Here is a 15,926-nt window from a genome sequence, read left to right on the forward strand (position 1 = left end):
GAGTAGCAAGCAAATCTCGTTATCTATTTTAGAAATCCCCTGGCTGTGACATGATCAATAGTGGAGTAAACTACTACGTAAGGGCAGTGACATAGACGTACTTCAATTTATGAGCCCATGAGAACATGCCACATTCCAAAGCCCAAAATTACTCTCATACAAAATAATTTATATATTTAATATTTAAACTATCGATTTTAATCAATTTTAATATTTTAATTTTTAATTTTTTTTTTCAAAATCGTACATAACATTTAATTTTTGTTTCATTTAATTAAAATTTTAATGTTAAGTTTTGAATTTGTTTTTTGAAGTTTAAGTACTAAAACAAACAAAAACTAATAATAATTAAATATTAAATGTGTTAAGATTTTAACAATGAATTATTAAAATGAAACAAAAACTAAACGTTAACTATAATTTTTTAAAAAAATTGAAAGTTAAGGTATTAAAGCAGACTAAAACTAATAATTTAGACACTAAAAGTATAATTTAGCCAAATAATTTTTATTTCAGACTCGTTGTATCAGTACTACATTCAGTATGATTATGAAGAACGTTTCATAGGCTAGTTAATTATCATATTACATGTATTCCAAAAACATTAAGATATTTTCATATTCCACTTTGTGTCTGTCAAAAAATGTCAAACTGCCAAAAACAAAATCCACCAATCAAATGCACAAGAAAACAAGAAAGTTAACCGCACTTCGTAATTATGCGGGAAGCTCGGTTTAATCTCTGCTTCTCTTTAGGTGTCCATATCGAGAATCAAAGTTTATAGCTTAATTGCCAGGTATAGCCTTAGATGAATCAGCTATTTTCCATTTACATATTCAAGGAGAAGCCGGTCGAGCTCAAAATGGCGAGCAAGAAGCCGCTGCAACACAAATAAACAATATCCAAAAACAAATTATACAATTACCTAGAGTAAAAATACATGAGTGCTGAACATGCAACGTCAAGTGCCAACTGAAAAACATAAGCATGTATATATGCACGAACATGTACATTACCGTAGTTATAGGAGGTGTAGGTGTTTCTTCAAAATTGAACTCGGGAAAGCGTGAAACCTCTGTATCATTCTCAAATAGTATATATGTGGGAAGCTGTCCCATGCTTCCTGTGAGTACAAGATTTCCACGTAAATTCATTACAATTACCAACATTCACAATAAGTAATACGAGATCTAAAACTTACTGAGCTCTCTCTTTATAATTAATATATGTTACTCACCTCCAGGAGAGATTCCGAATTTTTCTGCAGCATTTGGGAAAAGTCCAAGATCAACTATTCCAAATGATAGATTTTTGTTCGAGTATCTGAACAAGGTCAACATTGAGTACTATTGGAAACTTATTAATGACAATAAACGAGCAAAGTAGATAATTTTGGAAACCAACGTACGTGATTGACAGCTCAGGAAAACACCGACTGGCACGTCTGCAACCTGATGAAAACGAAGCACGGAATTCTACCTGCCAAAGCATGGTTGTCATCCATGAAAACATGGGGGCATCAAGTTCAATAAAAGATAATAAAATTAAATTTTGTAATTGAATGTCGACTTTTGTAGCACAAAAGGAACTTAGTTTGCAAGTTTACTTCTTTAAGTTGAATTTCTCAGTATGTAACTACTTTAAGCATAAACGAGCAATACCAGTGCTTTAACCGTCTTCATAAATAATACCAATGTTCCCTTATATTGTTCAAGAATTACCACTAACTAATGAGTAAGACATGATGTTGCTTTGGTACCACTTAAATGCAGGTTATAACAACTATTCCATAAGTCCCAAGAGCATGCAATTTTAAGAAGAGATCATCCTATACGTTATTGAACATTAATATCAAAGGAAAAGAAAACTGGAACCAACCAGCCAAAATCTTGGTGTGTTCCCTTCGGTTAGCAAAGCTTCCAATTGCAATGGTGTTAGCTTACTTGAAGAACCTAGAAAATTCAATTCATAAACAGAAGAAACAGCGTTCTTATCAAAATGGCATGCTAGTCCTTTTTAAGTAAGAAAGGATTCAAAATCCATTAGTACCAAGTTTTTCGAAAGGGGGTTGTTGTGCTATAACATATATCACTGAAAAAAAAACAATGTCATCATAAATCTGCAATTTTTAAAGATCTAACAATTAGTGCATAAACCATGATACTTATAAAATTACCATAGCAAGATAAGCAACAATTATACCTGAAAATAGCACTATATACCACAAAGTCAAGTGATAGTCCATTATTAGAGTAAGGGCAATAAGAAAGATCTAAAAAAAAGAGAGAGAAAAATGGGAAATTTTAGTTGCAAATCGTATCCATTAAAATGAAACAAACAATCAAATAAATGGGCAATCTAACCTTTCCAAAAAACAAAGCATCAGCAATAAAACCCTCCCATGTTTCTTCTCTTACCATCTGTATGAAAAGCAGAGAAAAAATAAACAGTACATCACACATTCAAAGAAATTAGTTTCCTAAGTTGCTTCGATTACCTTGTACGCTGACAGCATCAGAAAGGCCAAAATCGCTTGAATTTCCTAAATCCGAAATAAGAAAATTAGCGATCTGTTAAGGTTAGAAAAATGGGGTTTACTTGGTGAAAGGAAGATTGAGGAAGGGAGGGGAGAACGAGAAATTACCCTATGAAAGAGATGTTGAGTGATTTGAGGGGAAAGGATATTAGCAGCAGAGCTCCGAACGATGAAATAAGAGAAGAAAGCTAGGAAATGGAAGAAATAATACGGCTCTCCCACCACTTGATTCAACCACTCCATTAGATTGCTTTGATTCTTCATTTTCTTTTTGCACTCTTCTTGCTTTTTAAGTAATTGGATCTGACTCGGGTTAAGAGCTTCGGTTTTCTAGCATATGTTCCACCATTTTTGTTTTCGTCAAAGTTGAATGAAAAAACTGTTTTTTTCCATCGCTCTAACGTATGTGACGCTTTCTGCCAAGGAACTTCAAACCCCGATAGCAAACGACTGAAGAAGAAAACCCTTGGACTTCATGGCTTGATTTTTGAACATGGACTCAAGCCGTAATTTTAGGCTTGCAAACCAACCTATAGTTCAATAAATCGAATGTTCATTTATTTATTAAATAGATGAATATAAATAAAATTTTATATTTTTTAATTAATAAACGAATACTAATGAATATTTCATTTGTTCATTTATATTCGTAAACATTTGATAATATATTTATTGTGTTTATTTATATTCGTTCGTTTATATTTATTTACGTTCGTTTATTTATTTTTCAGATCAATCTTCAAACTTATTTAAAACATTATAGCCTAATAAATTTTAACGTTAAATGCTTTAATATTTTAAAATCTAATTAATTTTAAAACTAAATAAAAATATTCTAATCAATTAAAGGAAATATAAACTATAAAATTATTTAGAAATAAAAAATATTCTCAAATACAAACCGAATTAATTTTTTATTTGTCCATTTGTATTCGTTTACATTCGTTCATTTGTGTTTGTTCATCATTTTAATAAACGAACATAAAACAACATGAACTAACTATATTCCTTAATGAACGAACACAAATAAAAAATTTTGTTCATTTAATTGTTTGTATTCATTTGCTTGATCGGTTAAAATTAAACAAACGACCATAAACATTATTTCCTTCGTGTTCAGCCGATTTATTTACGGGCTACCTAAATTGATCTTTTCTTCTCTTTTTTGCAAAGGAGGAGGCTTGAAACTACTGGGCTAAGTTGGGCTTTTAGATGAGATTTTGAATAATTTACCACTCTAATTCCTTTTATTGTTGAGTTGTTTTTTAAAAATATAATTAATTGTTATTTGAATCAAACTATATTGGTAAAATTTTAACGTGGTATTAAATAATTTTAAATGCACTAATTACTGTTGGAATTATATTTATAAAATTATGTATCTGAACTCAAATGCATTATTTTTATTAAATTTAATACATTATTTATCATTTTTAAAACTATAGTAAGAGTGGTTGGGTGAATGAACAGAAGGAGAAAAAAAAAAGAGAGGGTCGGTGATTCAGCGTTTTGGCAAAATAGGTATAGTGACAAGAAACCATCCGAGAGCAAAACGAAAAAGACCCGACACATGCGAGATGTCCCGATGAACACGTGCGTCTTCACCACAACTCACGTGACAATCCGGCACGTGCCCTCACGTTACCGCAGAACTGTATGCTAAAAGAAGCACAATAATATTAATCTCATCTGGTCGAATTGGAAACATCCGGAAAACTGAAGATACACAGAGGATACAGCCACGTGGCATTGATCACGGGCAGATCTGGCCTTTAACACGAGCCAAAGCTCTCACATGGGTAGCTGACACCACCACTCTCCCTCCCTCCCTCCCTCTATCAAATGTCTCATAACCATTTTTTTTAAACATTAAATATCATTTAAAAAAATAATTATGACTTTGATTTGAAAATTTGTTGATTTTGAATTAAATGAAAAAAAAAGTTGTCATCGATCTTTAAATTAGGTAGGTCGAATACATAAAAACGTCTTTTAAAATAATTTAAAAAAATCATTTTTAAGACAAAAATTGGTCTGCATTATCAAAGATTCAGTTTTTGGATCGAGGAGTCGATTACGCGTAGGGAATGATAAACAACCCCACAGCTCCCAAAAATCGTTTACACGTCATCGTAAATGACGAAAATAAAAAATTTGCATCGATATTTAAAGTAAGATCCATTTATTAAAATTTAATTAATTTACTTCGAATTAAGTATTTAAAGAAAATCATTTAAATTAATGAGAAATCTTGAAATTTGTAATCTTTCATTTGGAAAGTTATTTCAATTATTTCTCATTTGTAAAAGAATATTCTATTTTCGAATATATAAAAATGCAAATCGAATGTAAATTGTATATCGATATTTTGCATAAAATAAAATAAATTACTGTTTAGAGAAACATACATTATATTATTCGACTTAAAATAAAAAATGAATTAATTAGCAAAATAAACTCAGTTTGTTTCAAGTTCATATTTCGTTAGAACGTCATATCAAATCGCACTACTTTGACCAAGCAATGTTTTCCACGCCCATTCTGCAAATTGATGTTCTTGAAACTAATCGGATAATATTAACAGATAAAGAAATACAATGGAAACAAATGTAATTGGAACATGTTCATTAATAAATAGAGGAATATAAAATATAATAAAAATAAGTTGAAATATAGGTAAAAATATATGTATACGCGCATCAAAAAAATCAACTACTAAGAACAAATAAAACAAATATGAAAACAATTATCATACCAATCATTCATGCGTACACCGTCTATATATATATAGATAATAATAATATAAAGCATAAATATGTAAAATTTACTAAATACATGAAAGTAAAATAAAAAATATTTTATAATAATTTCAGGGGATAGAAACGAAAAAACAGAACAACAAGGGTCCAATGAACCATAAACCCCAAACACTAAAGTACTGAAGATAATGACTAAAGTGAATGCAAAACTGAACATAAGGCTTTAAAGCATAATTACCCTATTTTAGATAGAGAAAATCGCCTCAGTGACCAAAAATACCTTATAATATACGATTTTAACCAATTTTTTTTGGATTTGCCAAAATGACCAATAAAATCGCAACGCGATATCAAAATCGCAACGCGATTTAGAAAATCGCAACGTTAAAAAGAAAATCGCAACGGTCAAAAGAAAATCATAACGCGAGCTTCCAAGTTCGCAACGCGATTTAGAAGAAAATCACAATGCGATTGATAGAATCGCAATGCGATTTATAGAATCGCAATGCGATTGAGAGAGTCGCAACGCGATTTAGAAGAAAATCGCAATGCGACTGAGAGAATCGCAATGCGATTGAGAGAATCGCAACGCGATTGAGAAAATCGCAACGCTAAAAAGAAAATCGCAACGGTCAAAAGAATAGTTAAAAAAATTTTGTTTCTTAAGAATTTTCTCTAAAAAGATAGTATCCGCGCGGACGTGTCGAAGACACGTATGACCACGACCACGACCACGACCACGACCATGACCACGACCACGACCACGACCACGACCACGACCACGACCACGACCACGACCACGACCCGACCCGACCCGACCCGAGACGAGACGGCGGCGGCGGCGGCGCGCGAGAGTCCCCCTTGTCCTCTTTCACTCAACAAGGAAGTGCAAAATACAAGCCTTAAATACCATTCCCAATAGTATTTCCAATACTATGTGGGATTGAGCATTACCAACACTTGTTCCAAATATCATTATTCTTCATAAGTTATCATCCATTACAATATGAATTAGTCGTGTTAATGAACCAATATACCTCATTAATATATGGTATTGTTGAACAAAAGAATGATGATAACTTATGAAGAATAATGATATTGGGAACAAGTGTTGGTAATGCTCAATCCCACATAGTATTGGAAACACTATTGGGAATTATATTTAAGGCTTGTATTTTGCACTTCCTTGTTGAGTGAAAGAGGACAAGGGGGACTCTCGCGCGCCGCCGCCGCCGCCGTCTCGTCTCGGGTCGGGGTCGTGGCCGTGGCCGTGGCCGTGGCCGTGGCCGTGGCCGTGGTCGTGGTCGTGGTCGTGGTAATACGTGTCTTCGACACGTCCGCGCAGATAATATCTTTTTAGAGAAAATTCTTAAGAAACAAAATTTTTTTTAACTATTCTTTTGACCGTTGCGATTTTCTTTTTAACGTTGCGATTCTCTCAATCGCATTGCGATTCTATAAATCGCATTGCGATTCTCTCAGTCGCATTGCGATTTTCTTCTAAATCGCGTTGCGACTCTCTCAATCGCATTGCGATTCTATAAATCGCATTGCGATTCTATCAATCGCATTGTGATTTTCTTCTAAATCGCGTTGCGAACTTGGAAGCTCGCGTTATGATTTTCTTTTGACCGTTGCGATTTTCTTTTTAACGTTGCGATTTTCTAAATCGCGTTGCGATTTTGATATCGCGTTGCGATTTTATTGGTCATTTTGGCAAATCCAAAAAAAATTGGTTAAAATCGTATATTATAAGGTATTTTTGGTCACTGAGGCGATTTTCTCTAGATATTAAGGTGCAAATATTTAATATCAAATTATTAAGAGTAGTATTTGAATATATATTGTGTTATATTTATCTCAGATTAATAAAAAAATTAATTTTAAATTAATTAAATAATAAATAATTATTATAAATTACATTTCCTTTTGCATATTAATTGTCGCAACCGTCTTTCGGTTGGGCCCCGAAATTGGGATTCGACTTGAAAAAATGTGGATTGGAGTCGCCACCGATCATTTATTTAAAGATAAATGGGTTGATCGGATACCCTATTTCTTACATGATCTGCGTCTTACCAGAAATATATCGGGCTCGGGAGTCGGTTACGGTCAAGGAAGGATTAGCACCCTTGAACCGCCCTTTCGGTACTACGTAATTTCCAGTTGTCTTAATTAAGAAAAATAACAAGTTAAATTAAAAGATAAAATAATGATCCAAAATTACTTACCTTTGACGGATTTACAAATATACCCTTTAAAAGTCAAAATATGGGTTAGAAGGGATGAATAAATGATAAATAAAGTAAAACAAATAAAATAAGGAGATTAAGAAAGAAATAAAGTAAATATAAAATGAATAGAATATATAAAATAAAAAAACAATAACACTAATATATGCATAGCAAACAACTAAATAAAAATAAAATGATAATGTAAATAAATAAATAAAACAAGTAAAAGAATATAAAACATAAAATATAGGATAAATATAAAATAGATAAATAAATGAGTAAAATATATAAAAAGTAAAAGCATATATATATAGTAAAATAATAATAATAAAAAAAGAAAATCAAAAGTAATATACATATATACATGCAAAATAGGAAATATATAAATATATATATAACACTAATAAAAAACATATACATATATAATAAAATTAATAGAAAGTAATATGCATATATAACAAGAATAATAAAGTAGGAAAAAAAATGATTTAGGGGGAGAATTAAATATTTTAAAAATGAACACGCCTCGGGGGTGGATCTAGGTTCGAAACTTCGAAATCCCACCCTTTTTAGTCATCGGCGCAACCCACGTTTTGGGTTATTCGAACCAAATCTCAAGAAAAATAACGTGCACATGCGAGAAATGAACGAACCAATGTAAAAAAAGATGCTACCTTTTATTTCCTTTTCGAATCGTTTACAACAACTTTGCCTTTGTATTTTCCGTGCTTTCCTCTGTGTTTTGTGTGTAAAATCGTGTCTTACAATGGTGAGTTACAATGGCTATTTATAGTGCTTGTGGATCCTATCTTTAGGAGTTTAAATCATAAAATTCTATCCTATTTTTTGAATCCTAGCAAAATTCTATCATATCTTTAGGAGTTTGAATCCTAAAATTCTATCCTATTTTTAGGAGGTTGAATCTTAGTAGGACGAAAAATGTGTGTTGACAGCTGCCCCTCTTTGCCCATAGTCGTGTAACGGGGATAGGGCAAAGATTAAAAGACACACTTTTCGTTCAGTGGAGTTGAAAATTGACTCTGATGTTTTAATAACTCCCTGTCGAATTGAGTTACGGATGACTCCTCCATCGTGAAGTCGAGTTCATCTTGAAATGATATGAAATTAAAGCCGTAGTTCGGAATTTGAATCAGCACGTGGCTTCCCGTTACCCTTCGGTCTTCTTCTCGTTTAAAGACCTTGGATCGGAATAGAACTGAGAAATCTTCATTGACAGATAGCTTTTCTTGACTTAAGCTATGATGTTTGAAAATGTTTGCTTGTCACTAAGGCACGGCTAACCCAGGTCCTCTCCTCGACTTGAAACCTCGACTGCAACCGGAAAGTAGTGCGATTGATGTGTCATCGAGCTGAATGGAGTCGAACTCGACAATTTTGATGGCAAATAATCCTTCTTTGAGTTGGATATCCTTCGTCGTGAAGTTGAAATCCAAGTAAGTAGCATTGTTCCAAGTCCAATATCCTCCGTCGTGAAGTTGAAATTGGCTCTGGAACCGAAAAATTGTTTGTTGACAACCAGCCGTCCCTTCGTTGTGAAGTTGAACTTGTGTTGTCTCGAGTCCAATATCCTTCGTTGTGAAGTTGAGATTGGCTCCGAAATTGTTTGTTGACAGTCAGCCGCCCCTTCGCTGTGAAGTTGAGCTTGTGCTGTCTTGGGTCCAATATCCTCCGCTGTGAAGTTGAAATTGGCCCTGAAACTGGGAAATTATTATTGACAACCAGCCGTCCCTTCGTTGTGAAGTTGAACTTGTGTTGTCTTGAGTGGCACGATATCCTCCATCGTGGAGTTGAAATCGCAGATGGCCCCTTCGTTGTGAAGTTGAGCCTTGACTTGAATATCCTTCGTCGTGAAGTTGAAATCCAAGTATTGTATGTTGCGGGTGGACACAATTCCCTTCGCCGTGAAGTTGAAACCGTGGAGACCCCTTTATTGTGAAGTTTGGCTTCGAGCTAGATATCCTTCGTCGTTAAGTTGAAATCCACTCTCGAGCAAATCGTGTCACTTTGAGTTCAATATCCTTCTCCACGAAGTTAAAATTGACTCTAGCTAAAACCTGAAAAAGTTATGCATATATGTGATGCTATGGATGCAATGCTCTTAGGTGTGCCTAAAATGCATATGCAACATATGTTATCTTGGGGCTCTGGAGAGAAATCTCGATCTCCAGTTGCCTATCTGGAATCTTGATTCTTGAATCTTCAAATTTTGATCCCTGATCTTGAATTCTTCAAATGTTCAAATCTGATGTGCACATTCTATTTTTGATTTGAGAAATGCTTCTCGACCATCTCAAGTATGTGCCTGAGCTGAGTGTAACGGTTTAAATGATACTTCAAGAGAAGTTGTCTTAAAAAAGACATAATTCGTTTCAAGGGAAACGATCTTAAAGATAAATGTTGTTTCATGAGAAACGGCCTCAAGGGAGACAAAATTTTGTTTTAAGGGAAATAAACTCAAAGATTTTGTGTTTCAAGAGAAACTGTCTCAAGGGAGACGAAATTTGTTTCAAGGGAAACAATCTCAAAGGTTTTGTGTTTCAAGAGAAACATTTTCAAAGGTTTTTTGTGTTTCAAGAGAAACAATTTCAAAGGTTTCTTTTTGTGTTTCAAGAGAAACTGTATCAAGGGTGACACAAAAAAAACATATTCAAGGATTGATGTTTCAAGAGAAACTGTCTCAAGGGAGACAAAATTTTGTTTTAAGAAAAACATGTCTTAAGAGAGACAAAATTTGTTTCAAGAGAAACCGTCTCAAGAGAGACGAAATTTGTTTAATGTAAAACATATTCAAAGATTTTGTTTCAAGGGAAACTGTTTTCAAAGTTTATGTTTCAATAGAAACTGTCTCAAAGGAGACAAAATTTGTTTCAAGGGAAACTATCTCAAGAGAGACAAAATTCATTTCAAGGGAAATGTTTTCAATGTTTATGTTTCAAGAGAAATTGTCTCAAGGGAGACAAAATTTTGTTTCAAGGGAAACTATCTCAAGAGAGACAATTTATTTCAAGGGAAATGCTTTCAATGTTTATGTTTCAAGAGAAACTGTCTCAAGGGAGACAAAATTTTGTTCCAAGGGAAATGTTTTCAATGTTTATGTTTCAAGAGAAACTGTCTCAAGGGAGACAAAATTTTGTTTCAAGGGAAACTATCTCAAGAGAGACAAAATTCATTTCAAGGGAAATGTTTTCATGTTTATGTTTAAAGAGAACTGTCTCAAGTGAGACAAAACTTTCTGTTTCGAGGGAAACTATCTCAAGCGAGATAAAATCTTGTTTTAAGAAAAACAATCTTGAGGGAAATAAATATTCTTTCGAGTAAAACAGTCTTAAGTGAGACAAAGTCTGTTCTAAGAAAAACAATCTCAAGTGAGATAATCATCTACATTAAATGAGACTGTCTTAAGCAAGACAATATTTATATTGGAAATGTCGAATCTGAAAATGAATGTCGATCTTTCTGTCTGTCGAGTTGGTTGAAGTGTAGTTTCTTGCTGCTGAGCTAAGCAACCGACATCAATCTGTAAAGGTGCTTTTGAATCGAGTATCCTTCGTCTTGAAGTCGAACTTGACTCTAAAGCTGTAAAAATTATGTACGTGGAAAGAAAATGATAGATATGACGCTCTAAAATGTATGCATAAGATGCATGTAACATGAATTGGTTATATTTTATCTCCTGAAAAAGGTCTGATAATTCGCATTAGGATGTTGAATCCCCAAAGAGGCCTCAATATCAAAAAATACCCCAATATTTGATGTTGAATCTTCAAAGATACCCCAAATGTTCCTCATTTCTTGCTTCATCATCATTGATTCTAAGCATGAGCTTTGTGTTTGAGAGTCACATGTCATTTACCAAAATCCACTCTAGAGAGACTGTCTTGTTTGAAAAAAAAATGTTTTTCTTTCTCTTTTATTTCAAAGTCATGAAAATATCAATTAAAAGAGTTTCAAAAAATGTTTAATCTCAAGTTTTAAAAATATTGCCCCTATCACAGTTTTACAATTGAGACGAATCATAAAACTAGAGTTCATCGGATATCAAAGAATTAATTACAATGTTAATCCTTCAATAAATTATAGCTATTTGACAACTGCCAAGATCCAAGCTATCTTTGGGAGATAGTCAAGTAAGGAAATGATAAAAAGTCTCAGTTATTGTGTTTGGTCAAAGGTTTGGCATTTGATGCTCAAAGGTTTGACATTGGATGCTCAAAAGATTGATGGTAGCTTGCATGCTCCTCTGCTGGAAGTGTTCCCTGACTCCCAACCTTTGTTGTCACACTCGGATTGTGCGATGCCTTATCAAGGAATTTACGTGATCGCCTCAGTTGCACAATTTTTATATTCGAGCCGCCTTTTCAGGTTTTCAACTCGAACCCTCCTTTGGTTTCAAGACGTTATTCAGGATTTACGTCTTGAACCCCCCTTTGTTATTTTTTCTACCATGCATTAATTACATTGTTTTTTTGCAAACAAAGATTAATCCTGATGGGCGGGATGAAATCTGAAGATAGTATCTTCTGTTTAGAAATCCATGTATGATTAGAAGGGACTTTTAAGGCACGTAATGTAGGCCAAGGCTCATGGTTATGAAAGAAAATGATAAATAGGCCCAAACAAGTGTTTCAGGGTGTTGAACCAAGGATCAATTCATTCTGATGCCTTCAATCCTGTCTTTGCTCAATTTGGATCTGCTCATATGTGTTTCTCTGATTTTCTCTGGATGTTCCATGATCTTCGAGTGAAGTGATTCAGAGATTCGGAAATGATTGTGCTTGATCAATCTCATAGTTTGAAGCTTGATGTGCCATTTGTCTTTAGGGAATCTTTGCATGTGCTTTTTGTCCCTTTTTCTTTTTGATTTTTGCTCTTTTTTTCTTTTGTTCTTGTTTCTCTTTTTCTTTGTTTTTTTTGCTTTTTTGCTTCTTTTCTTTTTTGTTCTTGATTGGATCTTCGCACTTGGCATTTGGTCCACCTTTTGGTGTCTCCTTTTGATTGATGTCTTCACTCATGTGAGCAGATTTCTTCCACCTTGCCTCCCAATGTGGAGGGTGATCCTTGGTTAGGGTTGAATCAGGAGAAAAATACTACAGGCTCAAAAGGGGACACAAGGGATATATATTTTCTCCTGTTGTGAAGGGATAAAGAAAGAAAGCCGTTCATCATTTCATACATATAAGTCTTCACAGAAAGAGGTATCCCCAGGGGGATAGATTTTCAGGATTAATTCTATTCACATGAAAACAGTGCAATTAATGCATGATAGAATTATTTCGAATGAATTATTTTTTCTGCTCCTTGCTCCCAACAGGTCTCAATGTTCAGGCTCCTGGCGAGATGCCCCAAACTGTATCTTGGAAGAATGCTCATGTTCAAATGAACAACTCAATGCCTTGGGCTTTAATGGTAAAAAAGGTTAATTTTGAGTCTAAAAAGACAGTTGTGTGATCTTATTGACTCAAAGAAAGGTGTGGGTGTATCAAAAAGATAAAGGTAATGTTCAAGAATTTCAAATGGAGGTAATGTCAAATTTAGTTTTTTGATAATGACATGAGTTATTTTGGGTAAAGAATCAAGGTGTTTATTCTAGGGTTTGAGACAGGGTAAGAAAGGTCTAATCTTGTCATATGTCAAAAATCTATAATTCTTGAAGAATTAAAAGAATCCTCAATTCATTTAATATTCAAAGAACTAAAGATTAAAATTTGTTCAATTGCTCCACCTTAGAAAGTAACATGAATTCAATCGTTTAAAAGATGTGTTCAAACAAAAATCCTCTAAGTGCAAATGGTATATGCCATGCCCCTTCTTCGGCAAGCGCCTTACAGTTTTCAGAAGAATGTTTGGGAATCATTATGTGGCAACAACTTCAACATCGTAGCCCTTAGGAGATGGGTACTCTTTTCTCAGATCATCCTGGCAGGCTTAGTCCTACAATCAGCTGATCCAGCTCCCCCTGTACTGATTTCAGTTTTTCTTTAATTGTTAAAATCTGGCTTCCATGTGGTGTAATGTGGTTAAGGCCACTCCATCGAATCCTACGTGATTTAATTTCATGTTTATGAAAATGCTTAAAAATGTAGATGAAGATGCAAAAATGCAAGAATGCAAGAATGCATGAAATGTTCGAGGCATTGATCCAAGAAATGTGACTGTTATTATGAATCCTTATTGGGGAAAAATGTTTTATCTTTTAAGAGAAAAAAATATCCTGACAGCTTCTGACATGTTGACTAGTCTTCTGCTTTCGTCTTACACCGGTTGAATAACCTGTTGAACCGCTCCGGCCTCTCTGGATGAACCATGAAAATATTGAGTTGTTTTTTGTACTGGTCCAAGAAGTCTCGAATGATCGCATCTCGAGCATTTACTTTTGTTGAGCCTGTTCCCAACGAATTCGTCATTGGAGCCCTTAATTGATAGGAACTATGTGAAGTTCATTAATCTGTTTCTTGAATTCGCCGGCAATGGTCTCCAATTTCAGCTATCATTTTACCATTGTTGTGTTCAAAGGGACTTCCGAGATACATAACCTTCATCTTGCCCCTGCAACCTCTGCCAGTCAGTTCTTCAAAGATAAGCTTTCATTGTGCTTGATGTAGACCCGGTTAATTTTGGGTCTTTTATAATGCAGCATAGTGATATACTCTTCAATTGTGGGCACCACGTCTTCTGGATTGAATATGACACATAGTCGCCTTGTAGACTATCCTCTGTATTTTCATCTCTTGTATTACAACACCTTTGTCCATGGATTCAGATTATTCGAGTTTTAACAAACACGTTTTAGTGGATCAATGACCTCTTTTTAATGATGCAAGTGATGAAAATAAAATAAAATAAAGATGAAAAGAGTTAGTGAGGTGAAAAATAATCAAAAACGATCATAAAAATGAAAGTCCTACCCCACATGATATCTACCCCACATGCTTATTATTCCTACCCGGACATGATCTCTATCCCGCTTGCTAATTTCAAACAAATCATAACCGCATATTTGTCTAGTTCGCATGCTTTGAACAGAAAGTAAAGCATGAAATAAAACAGCCTAGGGTTTGAAGTGAGGTTTTGGGGTGGGCTCTAATTCTCCATAGTCTCCCGGTTTAGGTTCTAAAAAAAACGGTACTCGAGTTCTCCTTGCTGGTGCCCCTTTGGGCTTGCCAGACCCTTAGTCCTAAACCCATCACAGGTTTGTGTGGACTAAGTTAAACTCGAGAGGACACATTCCCTTATGTCTATGCGGAGAATAAATTCACACGAAGACATAAGGTATATGAATCCCGAAGGCTACTTGCTAGGCATATGCGGTGAATAAATTCACACGAATGCGTCGCTTTCACCCCCACTTAAAACGGGTTCGGAGCTCGGGTTTAGAGCCTTAGATGAAAAAAGACTTTAAGGGGGCTGAAATCATTGAGAAAACGGTTAGTACAACTAATTACTTGAAAATATAATCAAAAGTAAGTAATAAGGATCGAAATGTTATCTTAAAATTTAAACTTACCATTTTCATTAAAAAGACAACTGGAAATTACCTTAGCCTGACTCACTTACATGTGTCCCCAGCAGAGTCGCCAAGCTGTCGCAACCGTCTTTCGGTTGGGCCCCGAAATTGGGATTCGACTTGAAAAATGTGGATTGGAGTCGCCACCGATCATTTATTTAAAGATAAATGGGTTGATCGGATACCCTATTTCTTACCTGATCTGCGTCTTACCAGAAATATGTCGGGTTCGGGGAGTCGGTTACGGTCAAGGAAGGATTAGCACCCTTGAACCGCCCTTTCGGTACTACGTAATTTCCAGTTGTCTTAATTAAGAAAAATAACAAGTTAAATTAAAAGATAAAATAATGATCCAAAATTACTTACCTTTGACGGATTTACAAATATACCCTTTAAAAGTCAAAATATGGGTTAGAAGAGATGAATAAATGATAAATAAAGTAAAACAAATAAAATAAGGAGATTAAGAAAGAAATAAAGTAAATATAAAATGAATAGAATATATAAATAAAAAAATAACACTAATATATGCATAGCAAACAACTAAATAAAAAAAATGATAATGCAAATAAATAAATAAAACAAGTAAAAGATATAAAAACATAAAATATAGGATAAATATAAAATAGATAATAAATGAGTAAAATATAAAAAAGTAAAAGCATATATATAAGTAAATATAATATAAAAAAAAAAGAAAATCAAAAGTATATACATATATACATGCAAAATAGGAAATATAAATATATATATATAATAACACTAATAAAAAAACATATATACATATATAATAAAATTAATAGAAAGTAATATGCATATATAACAAGAATAATAAAGTAGGAAAAAATGATTTAGGGGGAGAATTAAATATT

General features: G+C 33.8%; 1 protein-coding gene across 2 annotated transcripts; it reads right to left on the minus strand.

Annotated features, from left to right (window-relative positions):
* Positions 1–591: 591 nt before the first annotated feature.
* LOC120150958 (thioredoxin-related transmembrane protein 2-like) lies at positions 592–14,742 on the minus strand. 2 transcript variants are annotated; one of them, XM_039163537.1, is made up of 11 exons: positions 14,731–14,742; positions 2,645–2,866; positions 2,498–2,542; positions 2,364–2,420; positions 2,203–2,272; positions 2,050–2,091; positions 1,879–1,952; positions 1,409–1,479; positions 1,238–1,323; positions 1,017–1,123; positions 592–880 (listed from the first exon to the last, which is right to left on the minus strand). In XM_039163537.1, the coding sequence occupies exons 2-11, from the start codon at positions 2,798–2,800 to the stop codon at positions 818–820; spliced, it is 771 nt and encodes a 256-aa protein (XP_039019468.1). In that variant the 5' UTR covers positions 2,801–2,866; positions 14,731–14,742; the 3' UTR covers positions 592–817. The 2 variants fall into 2 exon arrangements, with proteins under 2 accessions (XP_039019468.1, XP_039019462.1); XM_039163531.1 differs by lacking the exon at positions 14,731–14,742 and having other exon boundaries at positions 2,645–2,960.
* Positions 14,743–15,926: the final 1,184 nt, after the last annotated feature.

The sequence above is a fragment of the Hibiscus syriacus genome, unplaced genomic scaffold, assembly GCF_006381635.1.
Source record: "Hibiscus syriacus cultivar Baekdansim isolate YM2019G1 unplaced genomic scaffold, ASM638163v2 tig00002793_pilon, whole genome shotgun sequence".
Classification (NCBI taxonomy): domain Eukaryota; kingdom Viridiplantae; phylum Streptophyta; class Magnoliopsida; order Malvales; family Malvaceae; genus Hibiscus; species Hibiscus syriacus.